Source organism: Bufo bufo, chromosome 4 (assembly GCF_905171765.1).
Source record: "Bufo bufo chromosome 4, aBufBuf1.1, whole genome shotgun sequence".
Taxonomy (NCBI): Eukaryota; Metazoa; Chordata; class Amphibia; order Anura; family Bufonidae; genus Bufo; species Bufo bufo.
In genome coordinates, this window is record NC_053392.1 from 285,120,809 (window position 1) to 285,142,399 (window position 21,591).

Genomic DNA, 21,591 nt, shown 5'->3' on the forward strand with positions numbered 1-21,591 from the left:
GGCTGAAGGAGTGAAGTACTTTTATTCACAGACTGCTCTATTGGAGCTTATTGGTCTTGAAAATACAACTAAAACCGTATCAAAGAACATTTCATTTATGTTCCCTAATGATGTGGTGCCTGGCAGTGAACAGGCATATATAACTGTTATAGGTAACAACACTTTACTTTAATAAACATAGTTTGGCTGCTCAGCCGTAAACATGTCTTGTACAAGTTTGCATGGTATTAGCATATGGAATACAGGGGAGATTCCTTAGGAATACTGGATATATTGTCCCAGTGCAAGCCATATTCAAACCTTGGTAATAAAGGTGAAAGTGACCTAAGTGCAGAAAGTAAGATTCAGAAGGTTCTGTTTCAGGAACGGGGGGGTGAGGGGGCTGGGGGGGTGAAATGTCTAGATGATTGTCCAGCTTTTACTAAGTTACAGCCTATCCTCAGGATTGGTTCTCATTAGCTAATCGGCGGTAGTCCCACACCCCTTCTGGTGTTCCACAACCTTGATGGAACCTTGATGATCAGCTGTTTGGGTGTAGCTCCATCACAGGAACTCAACACTGGAACTGTACAGCTCCATCAACTGTGTAGTGGACAGAGATCGCCACTGCAGCGCTGAGAGCAGCGCTGCAGTAATATGCTCCCTCCACTACACAGTCAATGGGGCTGTGTAGTTCTAAACAGCTGATCAGTGGGGGTGTGGAGTGTCGCACCTCTGATGATCAGCTAGCGATGGCCTATCCTAAAACCACTTTAATATTGAAACAGATTCTGCATTGTTTTTTTCAACCCAGAAACAACTTTTTTTTCAGCACAGTAAATAATTGCTGAGCTAGGACTTTTGTAAGGTAGTACAATACAATGGATGTTCTAAAGAAGAGCAATATATGTAATTTTTTTTAAACATAACTTCTAATGGATGTTTTGATAGGAGACCTTCTTGGCCCTTCAATAAATGTTCTTGAATCACTTATCGAGATGCCAAATGGCTGCGGAGAGCAGAACATGATCAACTTTGCACCAAACATCTATATCCTACAATATTTAATAGCAACTAACCAGATAAAAAGTGATATAAGAGAGAGGGCTATAAACTTCATGGAACGAGGTAAGTTTTTTTTACTTACAGCTCTGCATCATGCTTGGTTACATGCAAAAACAAGCAGCTTACAAGGTCCCTATGCAATAACTTATAGATCGATTTAGAAGAAATTCATAATAGCAGAATGGGTAAAATGATAGATCAGAAAAGAATGCCATAAGACATTTCTATAGGATGAGTATACTGTAATTGCGACCTGTGACTAGAACTGATTTCTGATTGTAATTAGAATCATGAGATATATTTTATGTTTAGGTTATCAAAAGGAGCTAACCTATAGGCGGTACGACGGATCTTTTAGTGCTTTTGGAAACTCTGATTCCTCTGGAAGTACCTGGTGGGTAAATATTTACGTGATTAACTTGTTACTAAACTTTGAAACAATTTTGAGCATTCTAAATTCAATAAAAATAAGTGTAGGCATGTTGAAGCTAATTCAATATTACTTAAATATTATAATAAATATTACTTATGGTAGGTCATTGCACTGTAACTATGTCTTGGTATAACAGGAGATTCAAGTAGAATTGATTTAGCAATAGCCCGCCCACCATATTATTCCTTATTTATGTCTTTTCATACTAGTAAAGGTTTGCTGGCATTTTCATCTCCCACAAGAAAATCAGAGAGTATTTTTTAAAGGGCAACTGTATGGTGGCCAAAGACTCCCATACAAAGTTGTTATGCAGGAGAGGCTTCACCGATCATACAGCTGCTGTGACAACCATTCTTCCCAATATACTAGACATGTCTGGTGGAAGACAAGAATGTTATTACGTCTAGCGGTATCCTTTAACTCTAGTTCACAAACAAACAAGCCCCCGTCCCCGCTGCACTCACACAGGTTGCGAGCTCTTCTGCTCCTGTCCCGATTGGATGTGTGCGCTTCTTTTCTTGTCCGGCTTCATTTATTATGAGGAAGAGAAGCACACACATCCGGTCAAGACCCAAGCAGAATAGCTTGCATCTGTGTGAGTGCGCAGGTGACGGCAGCATCAGTGCCGCGGCGGACTAGTAAGTCGTTCTTGAAATCTACAGAATGCACATTAATAATTTATTGTAACTATATATTTATAATAATATTGTATAATATATAATACACATTTTCTTTTAGGTTGTCAGCATTTGTTTTCAGATGCTTTCTTCAAGCCCGCACATTTATATACATAAATCCAACTGTCTTAAATGAAACGGTGAAATGGCTGATGCAGTATCAAGACCTGGACACTGGTATATTCTCTGAGCCAGGACGGGTTATTAATGCTGAGCTTCAGGGTGGGCAAAATGGTCCCATCACCCTCACTGCTTATATATTGACTTCACTGCTAGAAGATAAGTACTACAGGGTAAGTATGGTATATATGAGTTTTATGGAAAAAATATATATATTGTCACGTCACTGTCAGATTATGTCCACATGGGACACAAAATCCTCTGGAAATTCCAACTTGCATTTTGCCACAGATTATATGTAAATTCTGTTGTAAATTTGCCAAAGATTTCACCCTCTGCATTGGGATGGGCAAAGGGTGAAATCCACAGCTAACCCCTTCCAATTCTACATGCTTTGCGCAGCTCTAAGTAACATAGTAAGATAGTACATAAGGCCGAAAAAAGACATTTGTCCATCCAGTTCGGCCTGTTATCCTGCAAGTTGATCCAGAGGAAGGCAAAAAAAACCCTGTGAGGTAGAAGCCAATTTTCCTCACTTTAGGGGAATAAAAATTCCTTCCTGACTCCAATCAGGCAATCAGAATATCTCCCTGGCTCAACGACTAGTAGCTATATCCTCTCTAGTAGCTATATCCTGTAATATTATTACACTCCAGAAATACATCCAGCCCCCTCTTGAATTCCTTTCTTGTACTCACCATCACCCCCTCCTCAGGCAGAGAGTTCCATAGTCTCACTGCTCTTACCGTAAAGAATCCTCTTCTATGTTTGTGTACAAACCTTCTTTCCTCCAAACGCAGAGGATGTCCCCTTGTCACAGTCACAGTCCTGGGGATAAAGAGATGATGGGAGAGATCTCTGTACTGACCCCTGATATATTTATACATAGTAATTAGATCTCCCCTCAGTCGTCTTTTTTCTAACGTGAATAACCCTAATTTTGATAATCTTTCAGGGTACTGTAGTTGCCCCATTCCAGTTATTACTTTAGTTGCCCTCCTCTGGACCCTCTCCAGCTCTGCTATGTCTGCCTTGTTCACTGGAGCCCAGAACTGTACACAGTACTCCATATGTGGTCTGACTAGTGATTTGTAAAGTAGTAGGAATATGTTCTCATCACGGGCATCTATGACCCTTTTGATGCAACCCATTATCTTATTGGCCTTGGCAGCAGCTGCCTGACACTGGTTTTTGCAGCTTAGTTTGCTGTTTATTAAAATTCCTAGATCCTTTTCCATGGCAGTGTTACCGAGTGTTTTACCATTTAGTATGTACGGGTGACTTGCATTATTCCTTCCCATGTGCATAACTTTACATTTGTCAGTGTTAAACCTCATCTGCCACTTATCTGCCCAAGCCTGCAATCTATCCAGATCCCTCTGTAGTAGTATACTGTCCTCTTCAGTGTTAATTACTTTACACAGTTTAGTGTCATCTGCGAAAATTGATATTTTACTATGCAAGCCTTCTACAAGATCATTAATAAATATATTGAAGAGAATAGGGCCCAATACTGACCCCTGAGGTACTCCACTAGTGACAGTGACCCAATCTGAGTATGTACCGTTAATAACCACCCTCTGTTTTCTATCATTGAGCCAGTTACTTACCCACTTACAGACGTTTTCTCCCATTCCGAGCATTCTCATTTTATATACTAACCTTTTATGTGGTACAGTGTCAAATGCTTTGGAGAAGTCCAGATACACGACATCCATTGATTCGCCGCTGTCAAGTCTAGAACTTACCTCCTCATAGAAACTGATTAAATTACTTTGACATGACCGATCCCTCACGAAGCCATGCTGATATGGCGTTATTTGCTTATTTCCGTTAAGATGCTCTAAGATAGCATCTCTCAGAAAACCTTCAAACAGTTTACCCACAACAGATGTTAAACTTACCGGCCTATAGTTTCCAGGCTCTGTTCTTGGACCCTTTTTGAATATTGGCACCACATTTGCCATGCGCCAATTCTGTGGGACATTCCCTGTCAGTATAGAGTCTGCAAATATCAGAAATAAGGGTCTGGCTATGACATTAATTAATTCCCTTAGGATACGGGGGTGTATGCCATCCGGTCCTGGCGATTTGTCTATTTCAATCTTTTTAAGTCGCTGTTGTACTTCTTCCTGGGTCAGACAGGGCACTTTTAATGGCGAATTTATTTCAACATTCAGCATTTCATCTGACAGTTTATTTTCCTCAGTGAATACATTGGTGAAAAAAATATTTAACAGCTTTGCTTTCTCCTCATCGCTCTCTGCGACTCCCCCCTCATTACTCTTTAAAGGGCCGACACCTTCAGATTTATACTTTTTAACATTTATATAATTGAAGAACATTTTAGGGTTAGTTTTACTCTCTTTGGCAATTAACCCTTTCGTGACCAAGGGTCATTGATGCCCTAATGTCCAGGTCAAAATTTACAAATCTGACATGCGTCACTTTATGTGGTAATAGCTTTGGAACACTTTTACTTATCCAAACCATTCTGAGATTGTTTTCTCGTGACATATTGTACTTCATGATAGTCATATATTTGAGTCAATATATTTCACCTTTATTTATGAAAAAATCCAAAATGTACCCAAAATTTTGAAAAATTCACAATTTTACAAATTTCAATTTCTCTGCTTCTAAAACAGAAAGTCATATCTAATAAAATATTTATTACTTAACATTTCCCATATGTCTACTTTATGTTGGCATCATTTTGGAAATGTCATTTTATTTTTTTAGGACGTTAGAAGGCTTAGAAGTTTAGAAGCAATTCTTAAAACTTTTAAGAAAATTTCCAAAACCCACTTTATAAGGACCAGTTCAGGTCTGAAGTCACTTTGTGGGGCCTACATAGTGGATACCCCCATAAATGACCCCATTGCAAAAACTACACCCCTCAAGTTACTCAAAACTGATTTTACAAACTTTTTTAACCCTTTAGGTGTTCCACAAGAATTAAAGGAAAATGGAGATGAAATTTCTAAATTTCACATTTTTGGCAGATTTTCCATTTTATTGCATTTTTTTATTTAACACATTGAGGGTTAACAGCCAAACAAAACTCAATATTTATTACCCTGATTCCGCGGTTTACAGAAACACCCCACATGTGGTCGTAAACTGCTGTACGGGCACACGGCAGGGCGCAGAAGGAAAGGAATGCCATACGGTTTTTGGAAGGCAGATTTTGCTGGATTGGTTTTCTGAACGCCATATGTTTTTTATTTTTCTGCCGATCGTCTTGTGCAAGGGCTCGTTTTTTGCAGAAAGTGTTGAGGTTTTAATTGGTACCATTTTTGGGTACATAGGATTTTTTGATCATTCATTATTACACTTTATATGGCAAGGTGACCAAAAAATTGGCTGTTTTGGAACAGCTTTCATTTATTTATTTTTACAGCGTTCATCTGAGGAGTTAGGTCATGTGATAGTTTTATAGAGAAGATCGTTACGGACGTGGCAATACCTAATATGTATACTTTTTCTTATTTATTTAAGTTTTACACAATAATAGCATTTCTGAAACCAAAAAAATTATGTTTTAGTGTCTCCATAGTCTGAGAGCCATAGCTTTTATATTTTTTGGGCGATTGTCTTAAATAGGGTATCATGTTTTGCGGGATGAGGTGACGGTTTAATTGGTACTATTTTGGGGGTCATAAGCCTTTTTTATCGCTTGCTGTTGCACTATTTGTGATGTAAGGTGACAAAAATAGCTTTTTTTGGCACAGTTTTTTTTATTTTTTTTTAATAGTGTTTATCGGACTGGGTCTATCATGTGATATATTTATAGAGACGGTCGTTACGGACGCGGTGACACCTAATTTGTGTATTTTATTTTTTTATTTTTTTTATAGGAAAAGGCAATTTCTTTTTTTAATTTACATTTTTATTTATTTATTTTTCATTTTTATTATTTTCACTTTCCTTTTTTATCAAGTCCCTCTTGGATCATAAAGATCCAATGGGGCTGATGGCTGTACTATACTTTGCAATGCTCTTGCATTGCAAAGTATAATACTATTAGATGCCCTGTAGGTGGCAGCACCAGATGCCTTTGCCATGGCAACCGGACGCCTTTGCAAAGCGTCCGGTTGCCATGGCAACCATCGGGCGCTGCTATCAGCGCTGCAGCCCCGATGGTTCAGAGAGGGAGCTCCCTCCCTCTATTAACCCCATGGATGCTGCAACCGCAGCATCTATGGGGTTGCAGCAGAGTGTCAGCATAGAGCTGACACTCGCTGCTGATGGCGGCGGCTCAGGAATGGAGCCGCCGCCATCACACACAGCGGGGGCACAGGATCGGGGGCAGCGCTGGAATGGGGGGGGGGGGTGTATTGGGGTACGGCGGCTAACCTTGAGGGTGAGGGAGGCTGGGGCAGGAGGGGCGGGGAGACAGCATGGGGCGGACCGCATCAGGGAGGGACTACATAAATATGGACGGGGAAACTACTTCATCAGGGGCAGGCGCGCACAGGGGGGTGTTGGAGGAGCACAGATCGGGGGGCACAGGAAAGGGGCACAGATTGGGGGCCACAGAGACACTACCTGATTTCAGGCTCTGATCTGCAGAGCGCAGATCAGAGCCTGAAACCGGCATTTTTTCCACTGCCGCGATCCGATTGGTTAGTCTGCACAGACTAACCAATCGGATCGATTGTCGGCAAGGGGCCACTCTGATTGGTCCCTTGCCGGCATTACTGAACTGTATGCTGTCCGTGACAGCAGCAGTGCGGGGGCAGAAGCTTTAATCCAAGCGCTTTGCAGCGCTTGGATTAAAGAACTGTCTTGACGTTTATAGACGTGATAGCTGCACGGGGCATGTGCAGCTATCACGTATATATACAGATTGCAGTCGGGAAAGGGTTAATCTCTCGGTCTCTAGTTTGGCCGCTTTTATTTGTTTTTTACATGTTCTATTTTTTTCCTTATAGTTTTTCAGTGCTTCTGTGCTACCCTCCTGTTTTAGTGTTTTATATGCTTTCTTTTTGTCATTTATTGCTTTCTTTACAGTTCTGTTTATCCACATTGGTTTCTTTTTGTTCCTTAACCTTTTATTCCCATACGGTATGTACCTCTCACAATGAGATTTTAGGATGCTTTTAAAGATATCCCATTTTGTGGCTGTATTTTTATTTTTGAGGACTTTGTCCCAGTTAGTTAGGCCTATGGCCTCTCTTAGTTGGCTAAATTTAGCTTTTTTGAAGTTTGGTATTTTTGTTCCTCCCTGTAGAAACGCTCTTTTGAATGATAATTGGAAGGTTATTACTTTATGGTCACTATTTCCCAGGTGTCCCCCAACCTGCACGTCTGTTGTTCTGTCAGGTCTATTGGTTAATACTAAGTCCAGTATGGCCGTCCCTCTAGTCGGGTCCTGAACCAGTTGGGAGAGATAATTGTCTTTGGTTATTGCCAAGAATCTGTTTCCTTTATGAGATATACAAGTTTCAGTTTCCCAGTCTATATCTGGGTAGTTGAAGTCCCCCATTATAACCACATTATGATGTGCTGCCTTGTCTATCTCGTTTAGTAGTAGATTTTCTGTGGACTCTGGTATATTTGGTGGTTTATAGTAAACTCCTATTAGTAATTTATTGTTGTTTTTAGCTCCATGTATCTCTACCCACAGTGACTCCACATGTTCATGTCCCTCACTTATATCTTCACGGAGTGTGTGCTTTATTCAGGACTTTACATAAAGGCAGACTCCTCCCCCTCTCCGGTTTTGACGATCCTTTCTAAACAGACTGTAACCCAGAGAGTGCTGGGTTCTGGGGTGCTCTCCTGTCCTGCTTGTTCTTGTGCTGTGTCCAGTGAAAGGGTATGTGCTGAGTGTTTCGGGGACGGCTCTCCAACACTTGAGAGGTACATGTCAATGGTGGCGTGGGTGTATGTGGCTCTTGAAGCTTCTGGAAGTGCAGTTCTGGTAGTTCTTGTCGCTGGAAGATGCTCTGTGAGATTAGAGAAGTCACAGAGAACAGTTTCAGTTGTTATCTAGTTCAGGGATAAATAACATTGGACCATCAATGACTAAGTAAGCCATAGCGCAGGCACCGACAAACAGGGCTGTCTAGCCCTGTCAACCAAAGCTGAGGAAAGTGGGTGCTTAGCACCGAGAGGCGTAGCTGTAGCAGTGCTCCAAGAGCTACGCCAGTGCTCAAACAGTCTATTTTGCGTTAATATAAAAGTCTACATATCTCCGCAGTGGTGCAAGCTAAAAAGAAAAGTATCAGCATGAACAATTCTACTGGGCAATACGCCTAGTTTAATAGGGATGATCAGGCTGACAAAAACATGTCAATTTATGCTGCAGTTTTTTCCAAATTTCTTCAAATCTCATCAACTTGGCTGGTACTATAAAATTCTGCTGGTTCCCTGCATTCAAATGCATGGAGACAAATACTCTGCGTTTCCATCCTGTATATGTGTAACTAGGGGCTTAGGAAAACTCTTTAACTTCAAATCTTCAACTCTTAAATTCAGTCTTTTAGACTTGAAATATATATACTGTATGAAATCATAATATCTACTGAATGCAGCACTCAAAGCTGAGAGAGTTCTCCCATTAATAGTGGCAACCAAAGACTATCCCATACACAGTGCCCGAGCAAGAGAGTGCTCCCTACACAGTGCCCCAGCAAGAGAGTGCTCCATACACAGTGCCCCCGGCAAGAGGGTGTCCCATACACAATGCCCCAGCAAGAGGGTACCCCATACACTGTGCCCTAGCAAGAGAGTGCCCCATACACAGTGCACCAGCAAGAGAGTGCTCCATACATAGTGCCCCCGGCAAGAGGGTGTCCCATACACAGTGACCCGGCAAGACGGTGCCCCATACACAATGCCCCAGTAAGAGAGTGCTCCTATGCACCAGCCAATAAATGAAAAAATAAAGTACATTTGTAGAAATAATGGCCAAGTAAAACCTTTCATTAGCAGAGTGGTCAGTGAATCCACTCCGACTAAATGGACTTACAACATTGTGGGAGATTCACCTGCCCTTTGGTAATCTTTACATGTCACTACGGCAATTACCAAAGTTGTTCTAATGCTATCAAATTACACATGCCTTCGCTCTCAACAATGGTGAGGACAGTGAATGTACAGTGGTGCTTGAAAATTTGTGAACCCTTCAGAATTTTTTATATTTCTGCATAAATTTGTATGGCAACACTGCGACATGTGTCAATGGTGTCACAATGCGACATGCAACATATAGTGACATAAAAGCTGCAAAAAAAAAATCACTTTGATTTTTTGCGACTGTCGCGACGCAGCCGCAGCATGTTGCATGGTGACACCATTAAAATACATTATATGAAATATTGCACAACTTTCTTTTCTCGTGACACATATTCCTGTGTAGCCGTACCCTAAAACTACATCAGGTATTCATGTAAGTCATAAAAGTAGAAAAAGATAACTAAAAGAATGAATAAACATATTAGACTTGGTCATTCATTTAATGAGGAAAATGATCCAATGTCACATGTCTGAGAGAGGCAAAAGTATGTGAACCTTTAGGATTAGCAGATAATTTGAAGGTGAAATTAGAACCAGGTGTTTTGAATCAATGGGATGTCAATGTGGTGTGAGTGGGTTATCTGCTTTATTTAACCCCTTCAGGGTTCAGCCATTATTCTCCTTAAGGACCTAATTTTGCAAATATGACTTGTCTGTGTCGCTTTATGTGGTAATAACTTCGGAATGCTTTTACTTAGGCTACTTTCACCCTGCCGTTTCTGGGTCCGCCTGTGAGATCCGTTTCAAGGCTCTCACAAGTGGTCCCAAACGGATCAGTTTAGCCCCAATGCATTCTGAATGGATAAGGATCCATTCAGAATGCATCAGTTTGGCTCCGCTCCGCCTCTATTCCGCTCAGGAGGTGGACACCAAAACGCTGCTTGCAGCGTTTCGGTGTCCGCCTGGCGGTGCGGAGCCAAACGGATCCGTCCTGACCTACAATGAAAGTCAATGGGGACGGATCCGTTTACATTGACACAAATATGGTGCAATTGTAAACGGATCCGTCCCCCATTGACTTTCAATGTAAAGTCAGGACGGATCCATTTGACTTCACTTAGACTTAGGCCTAGTTCACACGAACGTATGGCTTTTATCGTTTTTTGCGGTCCGTTTTTTACGGATCCGTTGTTCCGTTTTTGAGTTCCGTTGTCTTTCCGTTTCCCCGTATGGCATATACAGTATACAGTAATTACAAATTGGGCTGGGCATAACATTTTCAATAGATGGTTCAGCAAAAATGGAACAGATACGGAAGACATACGGATGCATTTCCGTATGTGTTCCGTTTTTTTTGCGGACCCATTGACTTTAATGGAGCCACGGAACGTGATTTGTGGCCAAATATAGGACATGTTCTATCTTTCAACGGAACGGAAAAACAGAAATACGGAAACGGAATGCATACGGAACACATTCCGTTTTTTTTGCTGAACCATTGAAATGAATGGTTCCGTATACGGACCGTATACGGAACACAAAAAAAACGGCCCGTACACTCGCAAAAAAAAACGTTTGTGTGAACTAGGCCTTAGAGTTTTTTTTGACTAAGTGTATGCAGACGGATCCGTACTGAACGGATACCATCGTTTGCATTTATAGGTGCGGATCCGTCTGTGCAGATACCAGACGGATCCGCACCTAGCGCAGGTATGAAAGTAGCCTTATCCAAGCCATTCTGAGATTCTTTTCTCGTGACACATCATACTTCATGTTTGTGGTAAATTTGAGTTGATATGTTTTACCTTTATTTATATTAAAAAAATTTAATTCACAAAAATTTAGAAACATTTAAAAAAATTATTATTTTTTTTTTACTTTGAATACTCTGCTTTTAAGACCGATAGTAAATTTATGATACCTCATAAAATGGTTATCAATTAACATTCACCGTATGCTTACTTTATTTTTGCACCAGTGTTTAAATGGCATTTAGGATGCTGTAAGGCCTAGAACTTTAGAAGCAATTTTACCTACTTTTTTAAAGACCAATTCAGTTATGAAGTCACTTTGAGGGCTTATATAATAGAAACCACCAAATTTCAAAACCTAAACCCCTCAGATTATTCCAAATTAATTTTCAAAACTTTGTTAAACCTTTAGGTGTTCCACAGGAATTAAAGCAAAATAGAGGTGAAATAAAAAAAATGTATTTTCCATATTTTAAGACCCACTTTTGTGGAATGGCAGTGCGTCTTATGGGGCGAATGCTGCCATTTTTTACATCGCAAGTTGCGATGCTGCGATGTAGGGTATCAGTGGGGAGGGAGGAGGGGCTGGAGGCAACTCGCGGCAGGGCCAGGTGCAGTCACTGTACTCTTACACCGGGCCCCGCACACACCAGTATTCAGATGTAAACTGTAGGCAATTGATATGTTAACTGTAGGCAATCCATATTTAAACTACAAGGTAGCGCAATCCGCAAATCTTAGTACTCACTATTGAACGCCCATACTTGCAGGCAGGCTGGTCAGTCACTCACTTCCTCACAGCGCATGCTCCGCCCACTTTATTAATGAAGCAGGCGGAGCCCGGTGTATTAGAGTACAGTGACTGCACCGGGCCCCGCAGTGATTTTAACACCAGTTGCCGGCCCCCACTTGTATTAGGGTCACTATTTACTGTACACAGTTACACTGTTATGGGGGATATCTGTGGATGGCACATATGTAGCATAAGATGCTATATAAGTGTCATCCACAGATGCCCCCATAACAGTGCCATCCACAGATCCCCCATAACAGTGCCATACACAGATTCCCCATAACAGTGCCATCCACAGATCCCTCATAACAGTGCCATCCACAGATCCCCCATAACAGTGCCATCCACAGATACCCCATAAGTGCCATCTACAGATCCCCTATAACAGTGCCATCCACAGATCCCCCTTATAACAATGCCATCCACAGATCCCCCATAACAGTGCCATCCACAGATCCCCCCATAACAGTGCCATCCACAGATCCCCCCATAAGAGTGTGTCTTCCACAGATCCACAACAGTGCATCATCCACAGATCCCCATAATAGTGTCATCCACAGACCACCATTAGTTCAAAACCCACCAAAAGCACACCTTTTTTTCTTATTTTCCTCGTCAAAAACCTAGGTGCGTCTTATGGGCAGGTACGTCTTATAGGGCAAAAAATACGGTATTATTTTGCAGAAATTTTCCATCAATTTTTTCTGTAACACAACGAGAGTTAACAGCAAAACAAACCTCATCATATATTGGCCTGATTCTGCAGTTTACAGAAATATGTGGTCTTAAACTGCTCTATGGGCACATTGTAGAGCTCAGAAAGGAAGAAGTGCCATTTGGTTTTTGGTGGGAAGATTCTGCTGGAATGGTTGTTGGGTGCCATGTCAGATTTGAAAAGACCCTCAGCTACTCCTACAGTGGAAACCCCCAACAAATAATCTCATTTTGGAAACTACACCCCTCAAGGATTTTTTCAAGAGGTATAGTGAGCACTTTTACACCACAGGCATTTTATACAATTTAAAAATGCCATAAAAATGAAAAAAAAAAATTTTGCAAATAAAATGTTGCTTTAGCCCCAAATTTTTCATTTTCACGAGGGGAACGGGAGAAAAAGCACCCCACAATTTGTTAACAATTTTCTCTTGAATACTGCAACACCCCATATGTGTTTGTAAACTTCTGTATGGGCACACCGCAGGGCTCAGAAGGGAAGGAGTTCCATATGGATTTTTGCATTTGAAGAGACCCTGAGGTACCCCTACAGTAGAAACCCCCCCAAAATAACCCTATTTTAGAAACTATACCCCTCAATGGGTATAGTGAGCCTTTTGACCCAACAGGAGTTTTAAAGAATTTAGAAATACTTGTCTGTGAAAATGAAAAATTACATTTTTTTAAAATAATATGTTCATTTAGCACACTAATTTTTCATTTTTTCTGGGGGTAACAGGAGGAAAAGCACCACACAATGTCTTACCCATTTTCTCCTGGATATGGCAAAACCGCAAATATGGTTATAAACTGCTGTATAAGCACACCACAGGGCTTAGAATAGAAGTTGGCATTTGGAGGACAGATTTTGCTGGAATGGTTTTTGGGTGCAATGTCACACTTGAAGAGACCCTGAGGTACCCCTACAGTGGAAACCAGTGATCTAATTTTGGAAAATATACTCCCCAACGAATTTTCAAGGGGTGTGGTGAGCATTTTTGATCACACAGGTGTTTTACAAAAATGAATGCACAGCAGATGTTGGAAATTGCTATTTTTTCCACAGATATGCCATTTCAGTGCTTAATATCCTGTGCTCATTGTGCGCCAGTGTAAAAAGTCAGACCTAATATTATGCTGTGTTTCCTGGTTTTACAAACACCCAACATATGGCTTTATTCTTATTCTGAACATATACAATGTTTTTTTTCTTAAAACTTTTATTTTTCATTTTTATAAAATTATTTTTTGTTCTACTGGGGGACTTCAACTTTTGAGCATCTGATCCCTTTTACAATGCAGTACAATACACTCACCTAAAGAATTATTAGGAACACCTGTTCTATTTCTCATTAATGCAATTATCTAGTCAACCAATCACATGGCAGTTACTTCAATGCATTTAGGGGGTGGTCCTGGTCAAGACAATCTCCTGAACTCCAAACTGAATGTCAGAGTGGGAAAGAAAGGTGATTTAAGCAATTTTGAGCGTGGCATGGTTGTTGGTGCCAGACGGGCCGGTCTGAGTATTTAACAATCTGCTCAGTTACTGGGATTTTCACGCACAACCATTTCTAGGGTTTACAAAGAATGGTGTGAAAAGGGAAAAACATCCAGTATGCGGCAGTCCTGTTGGCAAAAATGCCTTGTGTATGCTAGAGGTCAGAGGAGAATGGGCCGACTGATTCAAGCTGATAGAAGAGCAACGTTGACTGAAATAACCACTCGTTACAACCGAGCTATGCAGCAAAGCATTTGTGAAGCCACAACACGCACAACCTTGAGGCGGATGGGCTACAACAGCAGAAGACCCCACCGGGTACCACTCATCTCTCCTACAAATAGTAAAAAGAGGCTACAATTTGCACGAGCTCACCAAAATTGGACTGTTGAAGACTGGAAAAATGTTGCCTGGTCTGATGAGTCTCGATTTCTGTTGAGACATTCAAATGGTAGAGTCCGAATTTGGCGTAAACAGAATGAGAACATGTATCCATCCTCTGATGGCTACTTCCAGCAGGATAATGCACCATGTCACAAAGCTTGAATCATTTCAAATTGGTTTCTTGAACATGACAATGAGTTCACTGTACTAAAATGACCCCCACAGTCACCAGATCTCAACCCAATAGAGCATCTTTGGGATGTGGTGGAACGGGAGCTTCGTGCCCTGGATGTGCATCCCTCAAATCTCCATCAACTGCAAGATGCTATGCTATCAATATGGGCCAACATTTCTAAAGAATGCTATCAGCACCTTGTTGAATCAATGCCACGTAGAATTAAGGCAGTTCTGAAGATGGGGGGTCCAACACCGTATTAGTATGGTGTTCCTAATAATTCTTTAGGTGAGTGTATATGCTGTATTGTACAGCATTGTAACAGGGACTGGGTCTCATGGGCCTCTGTAGCTGGAAGGCCATAAGGCCTTTGTATGGCCTTGGGTTGCCATAGGAGCCATTTGCACCCTGTGTCACAGGGTGCTGAAAGGGGTGAGAGAGGGAGCCCCCTGTGCACAGAAGCTGCACTCACTCGATCAGTGGCTGACAACCCGGATGCCATCATAATAACCCTTTAGATGCGGCAGTCAATGCTGACTGCTGCATCTAAAGGGTTATTCTGATGGCATCAGAGTTGTCAGCCACTGCCACTGTTCGAGTGAGGCAGCTTTTGTGCACAGGACAGTATATGTATGGGTTGTGAAGGGGGTTAAAGAACAGGGATATATGAAAGTCTGATCTTTACCACACTTTCTGAAAGTGTATCATGGCACAAACAAAGCAGATTTCTGAGAACATCAGAAGATAAGTTGTTGATGTTCATCAGGCTGGAAAAGGTTACAAAACCATCTCCACCAATCTTTAGTTTGATAATGTACAAATGGAGGAAATTCAAGACATGAATATACTGAAAAGGTTGACATACCTTTGTCACTCACAGACATGCGGATCATTTTCTGCAATTAATAAATCACCAAGTCTAATATTTTTTACTCTTTTGTTTCATTTGGTTATCTTTATCTACTTTTAGGGCTTCTGAACCTCTGATGTCGTTTTAAGTCAAATTTAGGCAGGAGTATAGAAAATTCAGAAAAATTCACAAACTTTCAAGAATGTTTAATTCATGAACAACCATTTTGGTTAATATACACAAATGGTATTGTGTAGAATAATAGAACCAATAACCTTCACACAGTGCAGAATATATGTATTACCCCATTCTGAAATGACAGTTTCTAAACACCTGAAATATAGCCTCATATCTCTAAATATTTTGATAATGCAATATATTGAAAAAAAATCTGACTTTGATGAGGGCCTAAAATTTTATAGTTATTGAGTATAATAACTCATTCTTTATGGGAAATAATTATATATATTTTTTTTTTCATTTTAGACCCTCTATGCATCCAGAGTTCAGAAAGCTGTGCAATATCTTGAAAAGAAGTTCGATGAAGGAATTACTAGTAATTTTATCCTATCGATAGTGGTATATGCTCTGTCACTGGCCAATAGCTCTAAAGCACATGATGCTCTCACTCTGCTAAACTCAAGGGCAAACACTACAGGTTAGTATATATAAAGTACATCCAACTATATACTTTAAGTAACATTTCAGAAATTCTAAATTATTATCACTGCAGTGGGCCCCCCAGCAAACCTGTGAATATAACAAAGGCCCCATTGAGCTGGGCTGAAATGTTGCTACAGGGGAATAAATGGGTCTGACACCCTTTATCTACATTGGAGTGCTGCCTCATTATTTGTTTTTTGAAGATTTTATATATATATATATATATATATATATATATATATATATATATATATATAATTTTTTTGGTATCATTTTATTTCCTTAGAAGAAGGGACCAAGTTTTGGTGTAAGTCATCAAACTATTCCTGGCAGCCAAGAACAACAGACATTGAAACAGCAGCATATGCCCTGCTTTCCTATCACCAGCAGGGCAAAATAATGGATGGTATTCCTGTTATGAAATGGTTAAGCCAACAAAGGAATCATCTTGGAGGATATTCATCCACTCAGGTAAAGTTCTTATTACATCTGATAATACAGATGCTATGCTACATAGTAACTAGATAAAGCACCTTCTTCATAATTTATTCCTTGGATCAAAACATGATTGTTATATCCTGTTGTCTACTTTAGGTCAATTTCCGATGACACATTCCGTTAAATAAGTTTTCTGGTTTACAAATCCTGTTTTTAAATACCCTATTATTGTATTCAGAAGGAATAGCTGGAGTCTATTAACCAGAGTGAAGAGAAGCCAAGAAGTCACTCTGGAGGACCTGGCATATCTGTGCATTACAAAGGGAGTCCACTGTGTAATGCTTCATCACCCTTCTAATGATGCTACAGAGAAATTACTCTTGTTATCAGGTTGCCCCACAGATTGGAGATTATTTCTTAGGACCCCATCTGTGGGACTCCTTGTGATCACTGATCAGCCTACTATTTGGGACCGTTTCCAACAAAAAAACATTGAACAAAGTGGGGAACCCCATTAATGAATACATTTATTAAGCATTAGTTAAAATACTGTATGTTCATCTCTAGAACTTCAAGTTCCAGAAGCAGGTAGAGGGAGATATTGGCTGATATTCAAGTGCAGCTTCATGGATATTTTGTACATTAATAATTTACACTATGGTTGTAGAGGACATGAAAGTTGTTTCTCCTTGATTAATCTTTTATGTAAAATATATGTTGAAGGCGGCTGCATCAGTATTTTAGTTGAGTTTAATATTAAAATCCTATCCCTTCTATTGTTTTATCAGGATACAATAATGGCTCTGCAAGCCCTGTCCAAGTTTTTGCTCTTGGTTCCATCTTATGAAACATCTCTTACATTGGCTGTTACTGGACCAGATTCATATGTGCATAACACCTTCCATGTCAACAATAAAAACCTTCTTGTGTTACAAAGTCAACAGGTAAAATATACTCTCTAAACCAACTTAGCGAGATACCTTCTACTACTCTACTCTAGACTACTAGGGATTTTTTCATTAACCTCTTTAGTGCCCTAGACCTACAGAAAGGTTGCCATTAGCCCCTTAATTGCCTGTAGCCCACTAGGGATGTTTATCACTATTACTTTGATGTTTATCTATAAATAATATATGATTTATAATTCTGCTTCATTGTTTAGATTCAGGTTTCTCAGCCTTTGCTAGTCAATGCCACTGCAGATGGAAGAGGATTAGTGATTTTCCAGGTAAAAATCTAGTATTCAAGAGTTTCAATGTTTCTACTATTGGTGTCTTAATATATTTTGTATGAAATAAATTATTTCTGAAGTAGCACAATGAAAAAATAGTTCCATTTTATAAATCTGTAGAGTATTATGTAAGCCTTTATGGCTAATTTACCTGATTCGAGGGGTGTAGCTATGGGTGGTATAGAAATAGCAACTGGATCCTGGTGCCTGAGAGGGCACAAATGCCTCTGCCTCATAGTACAGTATTAAAAAGGGAATATGGTAGGTGAGTGGCTCATTAGAAATTTTGCTTTGGATCCTAGGATCTTCAAGTTAAGCTTTTGCTTATTTTCTATAATCGGAAAGATCAGAAAATAACGGGAAACTGATAGTTAGGGAATGTATTCAATGATCAAAATAGTTTATAAAAGGGGAACTGGAATGCCACATCTTGCACATTTTCTTTATTGCCCCAAGAAGATTGAACAAGAAATAAAATCAATGGATCATATTTCAAAGAATGACAGGCTTGAGGGAAAATGCAGCTCTCATATACCAATACATTGGCCATACTACACAGGTTAGCATATATTAATTAATACTAATTTTTACTAATATTTTTTCTTTACAGCTTAATATAATGTATAATCGGAAGTCCTCGTCCAGGCGCAGACGAAACACTGTGACTGAACCTTTCCTATTAGATGTGACAGTGAAGGATGAGACAAATAACATTCATAGACTCTCTGTAGACGTATGTATGAGGTAAGTAGGATCACAGTTCCCATGTCTTTTTATAGGAGTTTATTTGTTTCTAAAGTTAGGATGTATACCTTTAGTTCTGAATATTTTTTCTCTACATTAATATCATGTTTTTGTTTTCAGCTTCCAGGGAAAGGGGAATGAGAGCAGCATGGCACTGTTAGATGTTGGTTACCTCAGTGGGTTCACTTTGAGCCCAGAAGGAGTTATTAGTGTTCAATCTCTAAAACTGGTTGAGCCAAAAGAAGGAAAAGTTTATCTTTACCTGGATTCGGTGAGTTGAAAAAATATTTTACAATGATTACTTGTTTGTTAAAAAAAAAAGGAAATTGCATGTGGGTAGACTAATTAGCACTATATTCTATATTTAAAGGGCTATTCCTATCTGGGACATTCACGATTTATCAAGAGAATTTGCCAAAAATGTCTGATAGTTATGGGATTCACCTCTGGGTTTGGCTCCTATTTTCAAAGCAGGGACCCTAAGTGAATAAAGAGCAGCCTTCCATTCACTGCTATGGGACCTCTGTACATAGACAAGCATTGGCTCATAATTTTTGGAGATCCCATAATGGTAAATGTAGAGGTGGCTGCACTTGTGCAGGTTGCTGTCCACTTACTGCTATGGAACTTCCAAAATAAAGCAGTGCACACTCACTCGGCTATTTTCTGAAGTCCCCCCACAGTGAATGAAGATGATACCATGCAAACACTTTGTCCTGTCTGTTAATTTTGGGGGCTTCATTCTTGAGATAAGAGTGTGTCTCAGAGCTCTAACCTGTTCCTATTAAAATGTATGGCATATCCTAATGATATCTCATAAATGTCCTAGATGGAACAACCCCTTTAAGCAATAACATGTAATACTTTACAATATTAGTAATGTACAGGCCTGTCTTGGGTGGTCTACAAGTGGTCTGCATATAGTGGTCATACTGTGTTTTTAGCAACTTATGAACATGGCTTCCTATTTCCTTATTTTTTTAGGTGACCAAAGAGGAACTCTGTATATCTATTCCAATGATTCGTTTTGCAAAGGTGGCAAATTCTCAAGATGCTGTTATTAAAGTCTCTGATTACTACAATCCAGGTAAGTACCAGAGATTACTTATATTACTTTTGTTTAGACAAAGTACAGGGTATGAAAACAGAAATGGCAACACAGAATTTAAGACCTTCCGAAACTACGTACATATCAGTGCTCCTAGATAAGAGGATATTGGCAAAGAAGAAAGAAACATACAAACTTGAAGCTTAAAGGGGTTCTCTGGGAATAATGATTTTTTTGCAAGTCCCCCCAGCTTGCCTCTGTAAACATAGGATTCATACTTATCTACTGCCTATCCCTCCAGTCCTTTGTGCTGATTCTCACATGTCCATGTTCTGGTCCTCGAGGTGTTTACATCTGCTGCATCATGAGCATGATCATATGCTACGCTGCAGCCAGTGACTGGCTTCAGTGTGACGTGTCCACAATTACATTCTAATTGTGGTGTTCTTAACACAATAGAAAATAATTGTTTGTCCATTAAATAGGGGCACAGGTATTGTCTTTAACAGAATTAATTATATGTACTCCAAAAGGGTGTAAATCCTTCTACAATGACCCTGCAAAAACAAGCCCGAATATAGCTATGGCAACATAAATATAAAAATATTATGCGTCCTGGGATGTGGTAACATAACACATTTTTTCCCCATGAAACATGCTTGTATTTATGAAAAGTATTAACAGATAAAAACACTATATAAATGTGCTACCTTCATAATTGTACCGAACCATAAGGTTGATGAGAATGGCTTAAAAAACACAAAACAATGGTGGGATTACAGATTTCTTTTCAGATTTCTCTTCCTGCAAAAAAAGCGAATTAATAAATTATTATATTCCCCAAAATGGTAGCAATAAAAAGAAAAAAATCATGATGCAATAGAAATGCGGATATAGACCTTCCCTTTGGGGGTTCAAACAGCTGAACTCCTCCCCAGATGAGCTCACTATTGAAGGAATTGGAATATGGTTGTTGTAGCTGGACCGCACAGCCAATGTTTCTCTTACATCCTGAAAAATCCTCATACTAAAGGGCCTGCACTGCAGACGTCTTTGGCTCTTGTTGCTGCTGCTTTTGGCACATGACAGAGTGTAACGTTATAAAAATGTCCAGGAATTTATATAAAATGCTTGCTCTGCTGAACAGCATAGAATTCAAGTCAGAGGAGGAAGTGTTATGTTATATCTATTACTAATTTAGTTATAGAGTTTATTTCTTGCAAAGGTTTAATATTCCCCGTTTTCTTGCAGAAATGTCCACTACTCGAACATATAATTCTTTGACCATGCAACGGATATCTACTTGTGATTACTGTGGAGTCAACTGCACCCAGTGTACATCAAATGTACTAATGTTACCTCTGGGCAGCAAGACTACTGTGCCAACATTCAGCCTTTTATGGTTCTGCATAATTGCTATATATTATGTTGTATTAATGTGCATCCTTTTCTAATAACTGGCACACGTGATGTAAAGTGTGATTCTTCAGTTGTCAGTTCTATATCATTGGGCACAATTGTATATTTGTATATATAATGTATAATAAATAGTTATTTGGATAAAAAATGACAATGGGCTAAAATGGCAACTTTGTATCTAATTTAGTATTAGATAATTGGATTTTCACTTTAATTTCAGGTTATGGGGACATATTTCCTTATGAATATTTATATCTTCCTGTAGCTGTATTTAATGTACTGTACTGTATTTAACCTGCCTGTAAATAAACATCTTTTTACAAAATAAATACCGTAGATGGGTGAAATGCTTTAGTAACTTGCCCCTCACAGGTGATTATTGAAGAAGCTTATCTGTAGAGTGACTAGGTGAGACTCATTCTGCAAGAGAGGCAGGGAAGCAGAAGGCATTTTCTGGTTCTAACCACTCAACACAGCGTAAGAATCAATGAAATGCTCAAAAGTTACAGTATACAATTAGGTCTAACCTGGAAAACTCAATTTGCTATACTGGCTGGTGTCACTGACAACTTCAGTGCTGGTATTTATCATGAATACAGAAAATGTTGGAGCCCCCCTTTTTTTTGTCTGATGCATATCT

At 39.6% G+C, this 21,591-nt stretch overlaps 1 protein-coding gene across 1 annotated transcript in view; it reads left to right on the plus strand.

The window, feature by feature from the left end:
• The window catches only part of LOC120999165 (CD109 antigen-like), a 55,993-nt gene extending 34,955 nt beyond the window's left edge, over positions 1-21,038 (plus strand). Inside the window, exons 22-33 of the mRNA XM_040430040.1 lie at positions 2-152; positions 931-1,107; positions 1,357-1,438; positions 2,216-2,447; positions 15,895-16,066; positions 16,361-16,542; positions 17,298-17,453; positions 17,672-17,737; positions 18,351-18,484; positions 18,605-18,755; positions 19,469-19,571; positions 20,784-21,038. Coding sequence (XP_040285974.1) covers positions 2-152; positions 931-1,107; positions 1,357-1,438; positions 2,216-2,447; positions 15,895-16,066; positions 16,361-16,542; positions 17,298-17,453; positions 17,672-17,737; positions 18,351-18,484; positions 18,605-18,755; positions 19,469-19,571; positions 20,784-20,986 — 1,809 coding nt within the window. The 3' untranslated portion in view covers positions 20,987-21,038. The remainder of the gene's footprint in view (position 1; positions 153-930; positions 1,108-1,356; positions 1,439-2,215; positions 2,448-15,894; positions 16,067-16,360; positions 16,543-17,297; positions 17,454-17,671; positions 17,738-18,350; positions 18,485-18,604; positions 18,756-19,468; positions 19,572-20,783) is intronic.
• Positions 21,039-21,591: the final 553 nt, after the last annotated feature.